This window comes from Lepidothrix coronata, unplaced genomic scaffold (genome assembly GCF_001604755.1).
Source record: "Lepidothrix coronata isolate B3197 unplaced genomic scaffold, Lepidothrix_coronata-1.0 Scaffold2, whole genome shotgun sequence".
In the NCBI taxonomy this organism is placed as follows: Eukaryota; Metazoa; Chordata; class Aves; order Passeriformes; family Pipridae; genus Lepidothrix; species Lepidothrix coronata.
In genome coordinates, this window is record NW_016690182.1 from 7,392,554 (window position 1) to 7,411,118 (window position 18,565).

Here is an 18,565-nt window from a genome sequence, read left to right on the forward strand (position 1 = left end):
AAACAAACAAAAAAATAAATTATCAAACAACAGCAACAAAACCACCACTATAAGACAGAAGCTAAAAATAAGATTTGGCAACGCTGCTTTTCATCAGCTCTTCCTCTGGGCCTGAAAGGGAAGAGCTTGCAGCAAGCGAAACCTGCCCTCACTTTGGATTCAGGATCACAAACAACTCGTCAATTCCCAATAGTTCACATGCGGCTTGAGCAAAGATATCATTTTCCTGGGGAGGAAAAGCAAGGGCAATGAACTATTACAACTCTAAAAATATCATGGAGTGATGAACTGGAAGGCTGGGTCCTTAACAGATGCTGATTTTCCTGCCACTTCTCACGCACATGTGCTTGCTTGAGCAGCACAAGCAGCCGTTCCCCTGCCCGGCAGCAGACACCCTGTGTGAGCCATGTGTCAAGACACCAATTGCCCATTCTGGGGATAAAGAAGGACCTTTTCTTTGCAGGAAAGCCTCATTCCCTGTTTGTCGAACTCTCCTGTGCTTTAGGCAGATCTAAAGTAGGTCCTTATGATTTATGCTCCTTACAGGAGCACAGGAAGGATTTACATGTTTGTCATCTNCATACGGCATCCCACAGAGGCAGAGAAACTGAAAAATGACCAATTTTCAAAGTTAGCCAAGGTGTAGGAAATAATTAGTGAACCATATTAGCCTACTGTAAGACATGGACTACTGAGAGCCTTTGTATTTTGAGACTGCCTTCACACATACCCTTTCTTTAACCTCTTTTCCAGACGAAGGTGAAAGGAACAAGACATGACCTGTTTCCTGTAGGACAGGCTGAAAAAAACCTAACCTGCATACATGCAAAGATGAGTGTTTAACACCACAGCACTCAGAGAAAAGCCTGTTACTACAGAAGACAGGAATTTAGCTACCACCACACCATATCAAAAGAAAGCTCATGAAGTTTTGGCCTTCTGCTTTAAGATCTGCCCCATGCCTTTCTCATATGCCTGCCTCTCCAGATCCATTAGCTTACGTCAAAGCCTTGTTACACACACACAGAATTTTAATTGATTTACTCAAGTCATTGAGCAAGGAATAAATTACATCTTGGAAAATAAAGCTGAGCAGACTAGGGCAGCCTGCTTCATTGCTATGAGATTTTAAAGTTCAAAAACAAAGGCAGATCTGGTTTCATCCCCCAGTTCAACTGTAAGCTTCAAACCACCTGGTGCTCTGAGATGCCGTGTTAGCTGGGCCTAATCATCAGCCAACCCACTGATTTTTCATATCAGTGCAGCCAGGGTATTAAGCCTACAAATACAGTCATGCTCCACAGAAAGATCTTGTTTATCTGACAATAAACTTAAACTAATCACAGTAGTATTAGCTTGAGTTTATAAAGCATCAGCCATTCTCTCTACATGGTAAAACACAGAGACATTCTCTAGCACATTGCAGATCTGAATACTGAATAGAAAACACACACAAAACTAACATTTCCGTACTTTGTGGTGGTATTAGACAGATGGAGTCAAAAATTGATGCCACCACCTTTTAAAGACTATTCACACCATATTTATCAAGATATTAATCATCAAGCCCTTTCAGTCAATAATCATTATGCTTGTGAATAAAAGTAAAACCTAAGTAAGAAAGGATAATAATAAAGATGAGGATAATGCAGGAGACTGAATTATATAGCATAATTCTCAAATCCAAATTTTGAAGCACAAACTACCACAATACAGCGGAATTGAGAAGTGGCAGCTGTCTCCAAGGCCATCCAGCACAGTACATGGTAAAACTTCATCCCACACTGTTTTAGTTGCAGCATCTTCCAGGCGATCTTTGGGGAGGCAAACTGAACACAGGATTCTGCTCCCTTTTTATTCACCAACAGCGTTTTCTGCTGTTGCAAGATCAGATTTCAAGAACCGAATTTGTTTCTCTTACGTACTTCTTTGGTCTCTATTAAACTTGCTGGAACTATCACAGCAATTTATTCTACACACAAAATCCCATCCTGCAAAATCGAGCCTTAATACAAAAGTTAAGAGTTTATTCTAGCAATTGTCAGGCTTATTTTAAAACAAAACTTTGATTCAACACAGAAAAAACCCCAACACTTTTTCTAAAGAAAAAACGAAAAGGACATCAAACATTTAAAATATTCATCACAACAGCGGTCAGCACTATGAAACACAAAGCATGTCATGCTCCCACTGAGGATATTATTCAGCAAGGCTGATACTGAGCAGCACAAATCATGTTTCAATCTAACCTGACAAGACAGTACTGGTTCAGGTTCTGTCCCTTATAAGGTGTCACCCAAATAAACACAGATGAGCTATCGAAGCCTCTTACCAGTACTTATTCAAACACACGTCCCATGCACAGCAATAGTTTAAAATGTTTAAAGCAGTAATAAAAACAGTTTGACTGAGAAGGCCAAAGCACTTTAAGACAAGACATATAAAAGAATTGGGTGTTTCCCGCTGGGCGTAAGAATTTGCTGATGAATTAACAGCAATGATATTCACAACTTTATGAAAAAAGAGTGATGCATTATCTTTTCTTAGTGACAGAGGTACTGCCTTGACAAACACTCATTCACACACGTTTGAATGAGAGGGATGAAAGTGTGCTATGTTTTCTTGATTTCTTTTATAAGCCTTTTGTCACTCACTCAGACTTCCTCATCCACACTCAATTGCTCCTTCTGAAATACATTTAACGTAAGAATTTGTAATAGTGGGAACATGACATGACAAGAATATATGACATTCGCTGATAGGAGGCCCAAACCAGAGTGCTAACAGTTTTTTGGTAAAGGAAAAAATGCTTGGCACCTTGCAGGACAGATTGTCAAGTCTTTTTGCAGTGTTTTAGTCTGTCAAACCTGTGTGCTTTCACACTACAGCCTGATATTACTGCTAAGAGTTCCAAAGACAGGGCTGTTGGGGATTTTTTGCTTCCAATACTAACATAGAAGTTAACCCTGTTCATGCTATTAGGAAACTCAAGTGCCTAAATTTTTTTAAGCTGTTTTATCAGTGAAAGAAAGATTTTGCCTTTAAATCCCAGATAATTAGTAAATTTAGTCATTCCAGACTTCACTTTTGGGGATCACAAGGCTCACTGACACTGGTGCCACATGTGGGCTTTCACAGGACTAGTTATTAAAGGACAGCACTTGTCTCAACCTGGTGCACGTCCAGGATAGATTTTTTTTTCTTATGGTAAATGAAAACCAGGAAACTTAAGCACAGGCAGAGCATAATTTGAAGACTTCATATAAACAAAAAGTTTCAGTTTTGTGTGTTTGAACAAATATATATAGATATTAGTAAGTATCACAAACATACTCCCAGTTTAGTAAATTGAAAAGGTGAAATATCAGACCAGTTTTTTTAGATCCTTAAACTCTGACTGACTAGATCATTGCACATCAAACAGAGTTGGGTCTCCCCTCTTCTATTTCCAATGTAGATATTTAACTATTTATTTTTCACTTGTAAGCCCAGTTCTGTCTCTCTTGATTATATTTTCAGCCTCTCCTGCCTCTTTACAATTCGTGTGCTTTTCAGACAATCTGAAAAACACCCAACTGGTAGAAAACATCCTTAGGCAATGAACTCAAGGAGTTAACCTGGTCTGCAAAGGTATTTCTCTTTATATGCTCTCTTTATATGTATTTGCAACAGTTTCAGCATCTCAAATGCTAATGATTTTGCCAGCTCCTGCCAACAGTGATGACAAACACGTATCTTTGGTCCCCATATGGAAAGCCCTGGAGATGCAGCAAATCCACGAGCTCCTTTTCCTCCTTGTGCCTCACTATCTCCACCTCTATATCACTGCTAACTTCATCTCTCCCTTGGACCCCGGTTCCCCCAAAACTCCCACTGATCACTTCCTGCCTTAGATATTCGCATCTCTTCTTCTCTGCACTTCACAAATCCACACTCCACAGTGAGAAAATACCCAGCCAGGCTATTATTACACTCCCGGAAACAGTGATAAATTACGCCCATAATATCTCCTCTTCCATTACATTTTTCAGCTTCCTTGTGCTCTCCAGAGCCTTTTCAAAGCTAATTTTCTACCGTTCAAAGTTTCACGGAATTTGCTTTCTCCTGTCACTCCATCATACTTTCTCCCCCTTCCATTCTCATCCTGGCATCTCTTATTCATTCCGCAAATCACAAAGCAATTGGAAGTTCATCCTTCACTATCAAATGTGCAGTGAAATAAAACCAGACACTTCCAGTCCAAAAGGCACATACACAAACCCTCCCTACCTTGCTACAGAATTTCCTACCATCCTCCATGCCATTGACTTGAAATTGTGGTTTTGGTTGTTGTTTTTTTTTTCTTTACTGTTATATCTTTCAAAATCTACTCCTAACATTGTTCAGAAGCGCCTGAGTAATTTTTCTGATCATACTCAAAAGTCTTGCAAAAACATCCCAGTTTTGACAGGAGGCCTTTTCAGACCAAGGGTGGAACAAGGACACAGATGGAAGACTTGACAGGTCTTTTTCCTTAAAATAGTTCCAGTATGCTTATTTTTCCTAAGTAACTTCAAAGAAGTTTTGCATATGTCCAGTGGGGGAACAAATTCCGATGTTTAAACATTGAAAGTTGCCATGAAAATAATTGACAATTTTCACAGCTTTGCACAATCCTGCTCTCCTCTACATTCATTCATTGCTGCCACTTAAATTAGGCATCCTTAGCAAGAACCTCAACTGTTTTTAAATTAACTACTAGGAAGAAGTACAAATTTACCCTCCTCCTATCTTCCATGCTGTTCTCTCCTTGTATATGAGTTACTGCATTACTATCTACAAAGCTTTCCCTCCTTTTGTCTACCAACTGGGCACCCTATATGAAAAGACTATTGTTTATATGTTTGTTATTCACAACACCCCAGAAATCACGTGATAGAAATTCCTCCCAGATACAATTATACGAACAGAACTTGAAAACTGGTTTTTCCACTGATATTCTGAAAAGAAAAAAAAAAACAAACTCAAGCAGCATAAAACCCAACCCCAAAACAAACACCCGAACGCCTCTTCCAGCTAAAGAAATCAAAGATGCTGCTTCCCAGTGGCCAAGTAACACAGGTCTATATGCTTAACAGGCTAGGTACCTGCCAAACTCCAACATTAAAACAGACACATTCCTTTATCGCCCTCCCTGGCCAGGAAATATCCTGACACTGGAGTGGATCTGAAACAGGCCGCACTTCATCCCAGAAATCTTTTCTCAGCTCCTGGGACTCGCTGGAGTCAGACTGCTGACTTCCTGCTGCTGTAGCCTTCCCATTATGTCACCGAGAACAGACTTGCTCTTTGATCCGTTCAGACTTATTTCACTTTTACCACCTTTTATTGACTTCTACCGAAATAAATAAAAAAATAACATCCTTTCCTCAGAAAGCAAACATGGGGCAGAGGGGGAAGAGGAGAAGAGCAGCAAATGAAAGTCATTCCAGTTCTCCTCATCCAATCACTTGAAAACAGTTAGCTATTTTTGGCAAGCTCTGAACGTTCAGTCACTGGTATGCAAGATGAGAAGAAAAAGTAAAGCAGAGCACATGACAAACCTGCACTGATTGTACATCAGTATGGCTGCAGAGACCTTTCTCCTCTTTACAGTGAGAAGAAATACTACTTCAACATCTGCAGCATGGGGTAGGAAGGAGTACTCGCACCACCTGAAGGTCTCAAACAATTACAAATCATGATTCCCCCAGGAAATGCATAGGCCTGTGATTCCCACCAATATTACAACTCCCAAAAATACCACCACATCTTTATTTCACTAGGAAAGACTTTCACGGTTCAGGTATTCCAGCTCTGCACCCCACAAGAAGTGACAATGGTTTGCAGTGTCAATTGAGACCATCACAGTTTCTTATTCTCTTGCAGCACTCACAGGAACAAAAAAGTGTAAGTGACAGAAGTTCAGAGCACTGTGTATAATTACAGTTAAAAAATTTATCATTTTCGAGGAGCACTGTAGCACAAGGTGGGCAAACTGAGAAATAAGAGCAACATAAGAAATTCCTATGTCCACTGAACATAAAAGACAGCTGCATAGAACTTCACAGCAGATGTAAAATCCAAAGCAAAAATGTTTCTGTGTAAGCAATTTGACAGCACATTGAAAATGTATGGAAGTAAATCCAGCCTAAGATACTTGAACATTGTAGCCAGTACCAGTGAACTACTTAGAGATGCACCTGTGGAAAAAAGAAAAAAAGGTACCTACCATCTTTTTGATAACTCCTGAAAAAATGCCTGAAAACCCAAAATCAGAAGAAATCTCTCTCTCCATGTGTCTGCTGGGTAGGTTAAAAGCGTGCAAGGCTGGGTGTGAACTGATGAGGTGCTGCGGGTTGCCTGGAGCTCATTCTACATCACTCCCTTCTATTGGCTCTCTTCCCTGCCCCTCTCCTGTTAGCTTTCCTTTCTGGTTCTTTCATACTTTCTTTACATTGTATCTTTCTTATTTCATGCAAGAAAAAAGAATGTCCTGGACTTTTTCCCTTCATTTAGGGAAAATCAGAAATTTCTAAAATTTGAGGAAAAAGTCATCTACAACAGAAGAGGAAAATCTCTGAGGATTCCTGATTCCCCTTCCCTGGAGATACTCAAAAGGCATTTGGACACAGTCCTGAGTAATGTGCTCAGGGGACTCTGCTTGAGCAGGAAGGTTGGACTACATGAGCTCCAGTGCTCCCTTCCAACCTGGACCATTCTGGGATCCCACACCCAAAATTAATGGAAAAGTCAAACAAAACCAGATGAGTGCTAATTACCACTGGATTTGAATAAACAGGCTGTGGGGGGCAGGAGAAAGTGGTTCAGAACCCCTAAACTTCTATATTCAACTAAATGAATAAAACCTGTGTGAACCTGCTGGAATTGCAGAGCTAATGGCCATCACCCCCTCCTCTGTTCAAGGAGCTGCAGTCCCTGGGGAAACCACTGACACACAGGAACAGTTACCTGCTTCCAGGAGGAAGAGGGAACTTTCTAATTCCTTTTCCTTGGCCCATTCTAATGAGAAGGGCAATCAGCCCATTACCTTCCTCACCAGATGCTGAGGCTGAGCCACAAGCCCTGGCTGTCACCACATCCCTGTGCAGCTGAGTTGTGTGTTGGTGCCCAGGTGTCATCGTCAGGGGCCTCTGTGAGGTGGGAACAGGGGCTGCCCCAAGAGTTCCAGCATGTTCCAAACGGTTCTGGAAGGTTCCACAAAAGCCTCACCCAGCCTGGCAGCGACAACGGTGGTGCCTCTGGGAAAACATGTTGGAAACAAAATAAAATACTGGGGCCTGTGGTCTCCCTACAGGGGGAACAGGTGGAGGACACCAGAGCAGAGCAGGTGAATATGCCTTAGGGAACCACAGCCCATGGAGAGCCTGTGCTGGAGCAGGTCTATCCCAAGGACTACAGGTCATGGGAAGGGCCCACACTGGGGCAGGGGAAGAGTGTGAGGAGGAAGGAGTGGCAGAGGAGAGCTTCCACAGACCAACCACCACCCCCATTCCCCACAGTGCTAGGGCAGAGGAGCAGGAGTTTGGAATAGAGAAGTAAAGATGACCCTCGGGAAAAGCAGGAGGAGTGGGAAAGATATCCAAGTTTTTGTCTTTATTTCTCACCATCCAACTGTATTTTAATCATCAGTTTTTCCCAAATCAATGTTGTTTTGCCCATGATGACAATTAGTAAGTGATCTCCCCATCTTTATCATCTCAATTCATGAGCTTTTCTGTCTCATTTTTTCCCCCTGTCCTGTTGAGGAGTGTGAGCAAGAGAGTGCTGAGTGACCAAGGTCAACCCACCACATCAGCACCTTCTCTCTTGGCAAAGTGTGTTTTAAGGGGATGGAGGAGGGAGAAGAGTAGCAGAACAATCAGATGGGTAATGCTACTACTGCTGATGAAATCCCACCTCTGGGATGCCAGTCTCAGTTGTTACAGCTTACACAAACAGGCAGAGGGAAGTCCACCAGAGAAGTACAGCACTGTCTGGAACCCCTGTGCTGGCATCCAAGAGTGATGAACAGAGATGAAGCCGTCACATTATAAAAGCCAGCAAATGCCTGTGGACCACTCCGGTCAGATGAGAATTACATGATGCGTATCTCTGACCTGATCCCGCTAACACAAAAGGAATTCATCCTAAATTGGGTGATAACTAAAAGGACAGGTATCAAAAATATCAAGCACATGTTAAACAATTTATTCTTAAAGCAACAAGCAGGGCCTTATATCAATTATGTCAACCTCGGACGAAAAGCACTATCTAGAGATTACCTGGGCCACAGAACAGAGTGATCTCTATAAATACATCTTCATTTCACTTACAACCACAACCACAGTATCAAAGGTAATGAACCGCCACCAGTTCAGATTTAGTTAATCTTGAACAGTGTACGTGTAATGCAACCCAGACCAATCACAATTCAACTGCTATTTCAGGCATATCTCTTCTTCCTGCTTCATTTCTGTCCCTCTGCTCCCTCCCAGCTCAGAGTGATGCTCTAATTATTCAAACAACGTAAGCAGCGTTCAATCCATGCCAGCCCTTTCTTCCTTTAGCACTGACCTTGCCTTATACATCACTCTCACAAAACTAATTAAGTGGAGAACAGTCCCACTTTACACTCTCTTCATGAAAAGAACTGAATTGCTACCTGCCCGAGGGTGCAATTCAAATTATTTTCACCTTCATTTCTCTCAGCAAAACAATATAAATATTGAGCAAGAAAACAGACCAGGTAATTCAAGGAAATCCTTTACCCAAGATACCACACAAAAATAAAAGGATTATTGTAAATAACATACTCCTTTAGTTGTTTCATTTTGTTTTTAAACATGTCTTTTCATGTAAGCTTGGCCAAGACGGGTTTGGGGAAAAACAGGAAATTTTTTAGGCCAAAAGACAAAGTTGAGGAAAGAAAAACACTGTTCGGGGTAGAGAGACCCTACAGACAGGCTCAACTAAGAGAGATCCAAGTGCCTAAGAAAGCTTCAGTCCCACAAAATATACCTGAAATCACTGAATCTGTGAAAGCATCCAGTAATCAACAGGGAAGTTCCTCTCCAATATACAGAAACACAAAAATCGTGGTCTGAAAATGCTCAGCTGTAGGTTGTCTACGATGCCATGCTTGTCCTCCCAGATTCACAGATGTTTTGTCTGTACACAGACTAAGCACACATCTAGATGCAGAAAGGATATTATAAAAGCATAGATTCATTGCTTGCAGTGAGGAGACTAAGAACAGGATTTGCCAAGTCTTTGCTCCTGAGGAAGTGGTTCATATACCCTGGATCCATCTCTTTTCCTCAACACACGATAGCAATAACATGAAGAACAGAAGAAGAAAATTAACATTCATTTGACCCAAGGCTACACTGCAGCACAAAATTCCCAAAGCACTGGGGTAAGACCAGTGCCTTGTAGGAAATCACAGTAAATGGAACAAATACATTTCTTGATGATAAGTCTCTGGCATATTGTGGGTGGCCACAGACCAGAGATGCATAAGATTTTGCATGGGTCAGGCATCTGCTGTGGATGCTGATGTTCACCCCTTTGCAGTCCCCTGCAATGCTCCATGGGGCTACTCATCCTCCAGGCTTCCTCTGCCCGGGAGTTTTTCCTCCGAAGATGAGATTTGGCATCTGCCAAGAAGCAACTATTATTAAGTTTTCCTCTAGAAGCAAAAAAAGATGACTGCCTTTTACTACCTTCCATGCAACACGAGTTCTTTGGCACAGGCAGCAGCCATGTGAGAACCAACGCTATCACAAACCTGAGTTTGGAGCTTGTCCCTGAAAATCCTGCCTTACTGTGGATTTCTTCAGCTAACACTGAAAGCCATTACAAAGCATTGGCACAAATGTGCTGGCATCTTGATATCAAGGCCACTTCCATTTTTTAATTGCTAGTGTTTTACTGTCATATATGAGGGGCCATTGTCTTTGGATTTAGAGGGAAGGATATTTCTTTTATAAATTTATCCTTCATAAAGAGTTACTCTAGTTTGTGGTACCAAAATCAGTCACAGATAATGAGTCATAACAGGAGGTAGTTACTGTAAATATTCTAAGCATGGACACATTAACAACCACCCACTAATCAGAGGCAATGCCACAGGCAGACACAGAGAACTCCCACTGGTGTCAATGGGAATTTTGAATGGTTCAGGACCTCAGCCAAAAGCTGAGTATCTATTGTAACCTGAAGCATTACCATCCAGGATGGGGTGGGTCATGCCTCAGATTTTGGCTGTCACTTTCCAGTGGGCAATGAAGGCATCCATTCAAAGTGAATCAGCAATCTCAAATTTCAGACAGGAGGCACGGGGATTTCTAGTGCGAAGTGAACAAAACAAAAGCATTGAGTTTAATTACTCATTCTTTGGTGTCATTAAATGTTTATAACACAAACACAAGTTCTGACTCACAAATCAATAGCACCAATTGACCACAAGAAGACCCAGTCTACTGCTGCCAAACATCTGCCTGAAGGGATACTCAAGTTCATACCCTAAACTGCAGCTGCTGCTGAAGTTTGGTGGGGCTTATCTGACACACAAAAGAATTGGCACCCAAATTTCTGACAAAAAGACAAAGAAATGCCCTGCCTCCCACCTGAGCTGCCCAAGCAGCAGTCAAGGTTGTTAGTGCTGTGCTCCCTTCCCCCTTCTCACACGGGTCTGCACTTGCTGCTAATTTTGATTCCGTGGACTCAGACCAAGACGTGGTCAGCTTACATGCTGCTCTTCTTCAGTCCCTGAAGTAAGTTACTTTCTCATGATTCAGTACTATAGAAATATAACTGTTGAGATCAGCTTCTTTATTTTTGTCGGCTTTTCTCCAGACCTTTCAATCATAAGCTGCATTATACTATATTCCCATAATGCCAGGAAAAGCAGTAATAGATACCTCAAAATTCTGACTTCTATTTTTCCTGCCAAGTGATTTCTCTAAGTGCTTTGTTTTCTGCTGTCACTGAAATAGAATAGTACCTGTACTTCCAAAGTCTTCACTGTTACTGTCACTATTTCAATACACTCCTCTCAGATTAGAAGCTTTCAGCTTCAAAGATACTCCTATTTAGCTTTCTGGAGAAGAAAATATACTCTGCACTTTCTCACTGCTCATGGCTGAAATTACCAGACATTTGGACAAAGCAATCAAAGTTTCTTGTGGTGACAACATGGTGACAGGAAAAGACACCCCGTGATGCCCTAATGGGGAAGCCAACAGTATTATGATCCCACAGGTAAAAAGAAAAACAAATGCAGATTAATCCATTCCTCAGATTTAGTTTCAGACTCTCTGCTCTGTCTCTTGGCTTTCCTCAGAAGAGTCACACAAACTGCACAGCAGCCTCTGGAAAGAGTCTGGCTGAAATACCAGACAGCACGAGCTCTTTAAGGCCCAGATCCAAAGGACAGGGATTTCAGCATGTCTGGGCTCCCTTTCTAATGCCCCGTATTCTTCTACTGCCCCACACCTCTCCCCCAAATAAAAGGTTAGCAAATATTTCATTCAAATGTGTGTCGACATAGCCCCAGGGATCACTGGGGACACTCCATATACTGTTCCCAAAGCACAAAGCAAAAACATTTTGAGGGAGAGCTGGGGAAAGTCACCTGTCCTACCACACACATGGCTGGTGGGAACTGTTCTGCTGCCTGGGGGAATTCCCTGAGCATATTACTACAATGGAAGAAGAGCTGTTACCAACCATCAGATGACCACTGCAGGATGCTGAGCTGGTGTTACACAGATTCTCATACTCCTGCTTAACCCCATAGCAAATGCAGACTGAGGAGAGACACGGAAACCTACCCCATGCTTGAAACCACCAATATAGAGGGGACAAGGCTGCTCTCTTGAACAAGTTGTTTGCTACCACAGACACCACTCTGGAGCAGCAGCAGTGCTGCCAATCTGTTTAAAACAGCCTGCAGATTACATGGGCTTATGGCATCCTGCACCTCCCTAACACTCACACAGTTAAAAAAAAAATGGAGGAAAAAAATCTTATAGGCTACATTCACAAGTTAATGCAGCATCTTGCAGAAAGTTAAGGTGCACGTCCCTAACTTCACTAGGTTAATCCAGGAGCTTTATTTAGATTGGGATAGTTAATTCTCAGACATCCACAGCCAGTTTTAAAAGCAGCCAATTTCTGAGCAAAACAGCCATCACTGGGTTTTCTAGGCAGGACTTGTAAGTGGAACCAACAGACTCTGAAGCAAGCAGTTACTTTCCTCTTTGGCTTTGGAAAAGAAGTGAAAAATCACAACTATTTAATTAAAAATTTTGGTACTTCTATTACACCTGTGCAACTCCACTGACGCCACCACAGGCTTTATGAGAGAGGGTAATTTAAATGAAAATACCCACTGCAAGACAGTAAGTACTTTCTCTGGATTGTGCTGACTCCTACCAAAATCCACAGCCTTTCAAGGTTCTGTATAAGTCAAGTTTTTCTACAAAGGCCCACCACAAAAGCTGATTGCAGAAAGTGCCATTTAACAATTTACACAAAGCAGCTCTTTACATTTGGGCTGAATATGGCCCTCCTCAAGTTCTGTAGAGAACTACAGCAAAGTCTCATCTGATGCACGACCTGTAACGCATAAGAAAGCGTCAGGAGTAAGAAAAGCTGACTCTGCTCTCACTGACAAAGTACTCCACATTTATTATGCAAATATAACCCTGGGACACCTGCACTTACAGCAGGTATTAAAATTACATCATGTATCTTACAGAATGTAGGATACATGAACATATCACCACAATAAGCTACTCTTACATGAAATGTGATTGTATTGTTCTTTGAAAAAGGGACTAACTAACTCAAAAACACAGATGTTTCTCTCAGGACTGAAGTATTTCCAGTGCCACTGTATAGCTGCAGAAAAATGCAGGAAATGGTGTACCATCCTTTCCAGACAAATTACTGTTTCATTGTATGAAACAAACAAACAAACAATATCAAACAATAGCCCACCCATCGCAGCCTGTTTTTACTATGCTAAATCCAAATTAAACGTTCCCATTGAGAGCAATAACACTCGAGAACACCAAAAGGAAATTCAGGTGGTTCAGAGCAAAAAACATTTCCTATTTTCGTCTACAACACAGGAGGCTAAAGAAGGCCACGCAGCCTATATATTAACTGGTAAATGCTACCTCCTTATCGTCTTACCTGGAGCCTTTTAAAAGCGTATTTCACAGACGTTAACCATTACTCACTTTCCCACAGCAGTACCAAACCACCTTATAGGAGTACCGGCTCCTCCTGCTGTATCTAAAACTGCCTCTTCCCTTGGTGATAACGGAGAAAGTTTTTATACAAGCTCAAGGAGTGTACCAGCGTCTCCTGGAAGCAGAGAATCAGCATCAACTGCTTTTCTTGGGAGTCTCAGAATATACACCTTCTGGTACACTGTCACCACAGAAATCAAAGCCTCACATGTCTAAGTCAGTAATGACTCACTAACAGCAGATACAAATGCCTTTGTCCCAATGTTTTGAAACCTATATGTGCCAAAACCTGTACACAGGCAATTTCAAACGTGAAGTCAATGTGTCATTAGAACTTGTAATCATAGCACAAAACAGAATATGTACGCTTGACTTAAAGAAACAAGCTTTCAAGCAAGCATAGCATAAGTATGGCAAATTCTTTTTGTTTAGGATTACAACACAGTTCTAAATCATGCAAAGTAATTCCTCAGAAAGGCAGAAATCTTTTGTTCTGCATTGCTTAATAAATTATTTAAAGCATAATTTAGGCAATAAGGCCACCATAAATGAAAAAAAAAAACAACACCACAACTCAACTTCAAAGAAGATAATGTAAAGGCAAAAAAATATTTATATAGAAAAATGTAAGGTTTTCCAATGCAACTGACTGGTGAACTTGTGTTGCTGTGAAAAATAATAATAATAAAAAAGATCCGATGCAAATGCTAAGGTTTTGGTCAAAGGATAACATAGAAGTGGAAAGAGAGTTGGGGAAAAAAAAAAACGACATTAAAAAAAAAAAAACTCAAAAGCGTTAAACAAACTTTTTCAAAATCAAGAAACCAAAAAGTTTTTTTCTAAAGAATAGAAAGGATGAATTGTTTTGATTTGGCCTCTCAGGCTGCTAAAAAAGTAAATGCCAGGGAAGTGCCCATCACGTTTCATAAAACTAGTAAATACGGAGCAGGTTTTCCCTCTTTAGGGGAGGCCCGGCCCATACCCTTCACCGGGTACCTCACCAGCCCCAGCCTGCCACCCAGATGGACGTTTGAGACGACACACGGATTTATGTAGGAACACACAGGAACACCGCTCTGGAGGGACACGGAGCGCTCCCGCACCAGCCCCTTCCCGCACGTCCCCTACAGCCCCGCGCTGGGGATGGGGGCTCGACAGAGGGGGGCACCGCCACCTGTGCGTGCCCCCTGAGCGGACCATGCAGCGCGACAGGGACACCCTGCGTGCAGCACAGCCCCCAGGCCATGCACCCCACCCCCGCATGCCCCCAGCGCCCCGCCGGTCCCGGGGGCGAACCGGGGTGGGGGAACCCCCCCGAGCGCAGCCCCAGCTGGGGGGTCACCCCCCGGCCCCGGCGGTGCCCCGGCTCCGCGTCTCCATGGCGATGTCTCCCCGCTCCGCTCGCCTCGGCCGGAGCCGGGGCCGATGCAGCGCCGAGCACCCCCCGGCCCGCGGCAGGGGAGCCGCACCCCCCTCGGCGGGGAAAGGGGGGGCACTCACTTTCGGCGGTGCCGCATTGAGCCGGGCCCCCACGCCCCGCCGTGCCGGGGTGCCGGCGCAGCGCCCCGCACGCCAGGCACCGATCCCCGCCCCGGGCTCTCCCGAGCTGCGGGGCTGTCGGTGGAGCGGTGCCTCCCTCCCAGCCCGGTAAGGTCGGGCTGTCCGCGGTCGGGCCGGGGAACACGCCGGTTTATCGGGGCGGCTGCGCCTGCCTTACCCTTGGAAGCATCTTTCTCTTCTTTGGGCTTGATCACCTTCCCGCTCATAGACCCCAGCTTGGGTGGGAAAATCCCCGGGAGCGTCGCGGATTCCGGCTGGACCCAAAGAAACCTCGGGCGGGGGGCAGCGTGCGTGCGTGGGGGGGATCCGGGATCCTCTACGCCGAAAAGGCAGAAATAACACCAACAGAAGGGGAGGGGGGGAAAATGAGGAGCCGGAGAGCTGCCCGCTCCCCGGCGCGGTGCCTCGGAGCCCGGCGGCGCCGCCGCGGTGCCTGCGGGAGCGGAGCGGGGAGCGGAGCGGGGGGCTCCGGCAGCCGCAGCACCGAGCCCCTGCGCCGCTCGCCGTGCCGGAGACAAAAGCGATTTTCCCTGTGTCTGCCTGGCCCCGGCCCCCTCCTTCCCCCGCCTCCCCGGCACTGCCTCCCCTCCCCAGGGCCAGGGAAGCGCAGCCGGTCCTGGAAGTCCCACCGACCGGGGGGAGGGGGGTACTGTGAGTTGGGGAGGGTTGTTTGCTTGGCTGTGTCGGGGTTTGGTTTTTGTCTTTTCGCATCCTCCCTTAATAATAACGGGATGGAGCAGCCAGAGCTGCAGCCGCGGATAGGAGGAGAAGGAGGAGGAGGACGCGAGTCCCCGGCACTGCAGAAGAGGCGGCAGGTTTACGCTCGCGGCAACAAGGAGCGCTGGAGCTGCCCCCTCAGACCCCCCGGGTTCCGCGCATCCCCTTCCCCATCAAATAGTACGGGGGGGAAAGGGGGGGGAGAAAGGGGGGAGAGGGAGGGGGCAACACGCCCCCGCTGCCCTCCAGCTACCGGACGGTGTCCCATCGACAGGCTGGGGGTGGCGCAGAGCCGGACTGCCCCCCCATCTGCGGAGCCGCTCCCACCCCCCTATCTCACAAGGGGAGGCTCCGGCCAAGGGGCTGTGGCCCCTGGCACCGCCCGGTCCCGAGCCCGGCAGCCTGTTGCTGCCGTCGCGGGAGTGCAAAGAGCCGGCCTGGGGACATGGAGCGAAAAGGAGGGCACTGCATTCCCTTTAACCGGGGACACGCAGAGCCTATGCCGTCCCCCTCCCACCTCTACTGCTCTGCCCCGGAGCGTGGGACGGCGCTCACCCCCCTCCCTGCCTCCCCTCCATCCGCCCTCGGGGAGCAGGAGGGGACCCCCAAGAGCAGCCAAATGTCCCCTCACCTGTGCTACAAAACGGCGTGTCCCCCCCTCCCCCTTTGGCGGGGGCAAAACTTCCTACGAGCGGGGCTGCTGTCAGGGGAGGGAGCGCAGGCTGCGCAGGGAGGGAGGGAGGGAAGGAAGGAGAAAACCAATGCAGCTGGCGCCCCTTGGAGCCTGGCCCTACTCGGTAGCGCCCAAAATAAAATGCTGGGAAGGGCGAGCCGTGAAGTGCCTGGGGGAGCCCGTCGGTGCGGCAGCCGGACTCTTCCAATCTCTTCCTCCCCCCCTCCCCAAAATGGCTCGTTTGGAGCGGGGGACACAGTGGATTTCTCAAGACCAACAGGGAACAAGGTGGAGCTGGGCACCCCCGGGGGAAGGCAATATGCTCAGGGCACGGCCCTCCCCGTGGCCTCTGGGCACTCCTCTGCACATCCTGCCCCCACGGCGGGAGAGGCAACGCGCACACAAGCGCAATCCCCGCACCGGGGGTATCCGGGAGAAGCAGCAGCCACCGGGGCTGCGCGGCCTCTATTTTTAGCGGAGCCGAATTCCTGCCCCTTCACCCTCCGTTGCTCCAGCCCAGCGCTGGGGACAGCTGGAGGCAGATCGGCTTACGGCGACCAGCGGGACCGGCCGCCTCCTGCTTCTACCCCGAGCGAGGGCACCGGACTGCCAGGAGGCAGGACATCCCCTGATTAAGTGGAGGATGAGCCACAGCGTGGGATAAAGTCTCGTTCCCACTGCACACAGGTGGCTGGAGATCAGGTGCGATGAGGAAAACGAGGGCTGTTTTAGCTACGAATGAAGAGCCAGGATCACAGGTGCCACCAGGAAGACCTTAATGCTTGCACTTATTAAAGACATTCTAATAAAAAATACACAAAACTGAACCCCAAGTCCTCAAGCAGAGCTCCTCCAGACCTCCATGCATCTGTCTGTACTATCATCGACCTCTGCTCTGTTTCTGGAACCAAGGAATTGTCCTGGTAGGGTCAGCTTTGCTTTATAGAGATTCAGGATGCCCAGAGAAGTGATGGATTCACCATCCCCGGAGGTGTTTAAAAAACACATAAATGTGGCACTTAGGGAAATGGTTTAGCAGTGAACATGGCAGTGCTGGGTTAACAGTTAGACTTGGTGACCTCAGTGGTCTTTTCCAAAGTAAATGATTCTAGGATTCAGTAAGCCCTCAGATGATGGTCGATTTAGGGTGCTCTCAATATAAGTCTGTTTTACTTCAGCCTTTTCTGTGATTTCTTTTTTAAACACTTCAGAGACATGCCAGGAGGATCAAAAACTTGATCTTCGTTTTTGTCTGTTTCTCTCCGGTCAAACATAGATCACTGAATCTAGAGAGCTGGAAGTGGAGTGGGGAAGGAGCGATTCTGTGGTTCAGCTGAGCCAGTGCTGGCAGAAGGAGTCAGTGAACCCCAGCAAGGAGATTTCAGCTGTCCAATACAACTTGGACCCTAATTTTCCAAGGCATTCGCAGTGTCTTTGCTGAGAGTCACTGGCAATTCACACCTCTGGTCTGAGGTCTTTCCAGCACCGGAGGCCACCGATAAATGCTGTGCTTAGTGCTGACAGTGAACTTGCATTAAGTAAGCCATTCTCACCTTTGCCAGGAGACCTGTTAAATTTTACAGGAATAGTTATTACATTGACCAAATGAGGCCCATACACTCAAACTAAACGTTGGAAGGAGGCAGCAGCTCAGCAGGTTGCAGAAGAATCGTACCTAATGGTGGGCAGAGAGAGCTTAGCCTGCTGTTTTAAAGTGAGTTGGTTTTTCCCTTTACTAGTTTTCAGAGCTTAGAAGTGTCAGTTAAAACAGTAATAAAACATGATGTTAGGCATGCAAAATATAAGGGGATTTGCATGAAGGCTTATTGCAATCCAAGTACAGTTTGCACAGCCTTTAATTTTAAAGCTACCTTGATGGCTCAAGTATTTTAGTGGAAATGGTATTTGTGGTCAGGGCACTGACTTAAGTCTTCAGTTTTCCTCATCAGTTCTTTCCTTTGAAGTGAGCATCTCTGGATTTTAGGTAAATCACATCAGGTTTGGCTTTGCAACAAAATTTCTTTAACTAACTCACAAATATTTAAACATGAATCAGTCTTAGCATCTTGGTATATCAATTCCCAGCTATAGTAGGGAAAATTGTCACCTCGTTGCTTCACAGCTATGATACTGGAAGTTGAGAAGCAGTTGGATGCAGTGGTGACAGAAGTGATACACAACAAGCTACATACCACAGCCAGGCTTACACAGAAACTTACCTACACATGGTCCTGACATGGATCCTGTACCTCTCACTGACAGGATTCTGTGAGTTTCTCAATTAGAAGCAATTTCTGCATCTCCAGATAAATCGGATACCCAAAGGAAGATT

The 18,565-nt window shown here is 45.5% G+C and overlaps 1 protein-coding gene across 6 annotated transcripts in view; it reads right to left on the reverse strand.

Moving 5' to 3' along the window:
- FGF13 (fibroblast growth factor 13) overlaps positions 1-16,210 on the reverse strand; it is a 248,921-nt gene extending 232,711 nt beyond the window's left edge. The window contains exon 1 of one of the 6 annotated variants that reach the window (XM_017817344.1): positions 16,192-16,210. Coding sequence is in view for 4 of the 6 variants with exons in the window: in XM_017817352.1 (XP_017672841.1) it covers positions 7,070-7,160 (91 nt within the window). In the remaining 2 variants the exon portion in view is untranslated. Of the gene's footprint in view, positions 1-7,069; positions 7,161-15,000; positions 15,239-16,191 lie in introns of those variants that run through there. The other 5 variants (XM_017817320.1, XM_017817362.1, XM_017817315.1 and 2 more) reach the window with 5 other exon arrangements.
- Between the last annotated feature and the right edge of the window lie 2,355 nt (positions 16,211-18,565).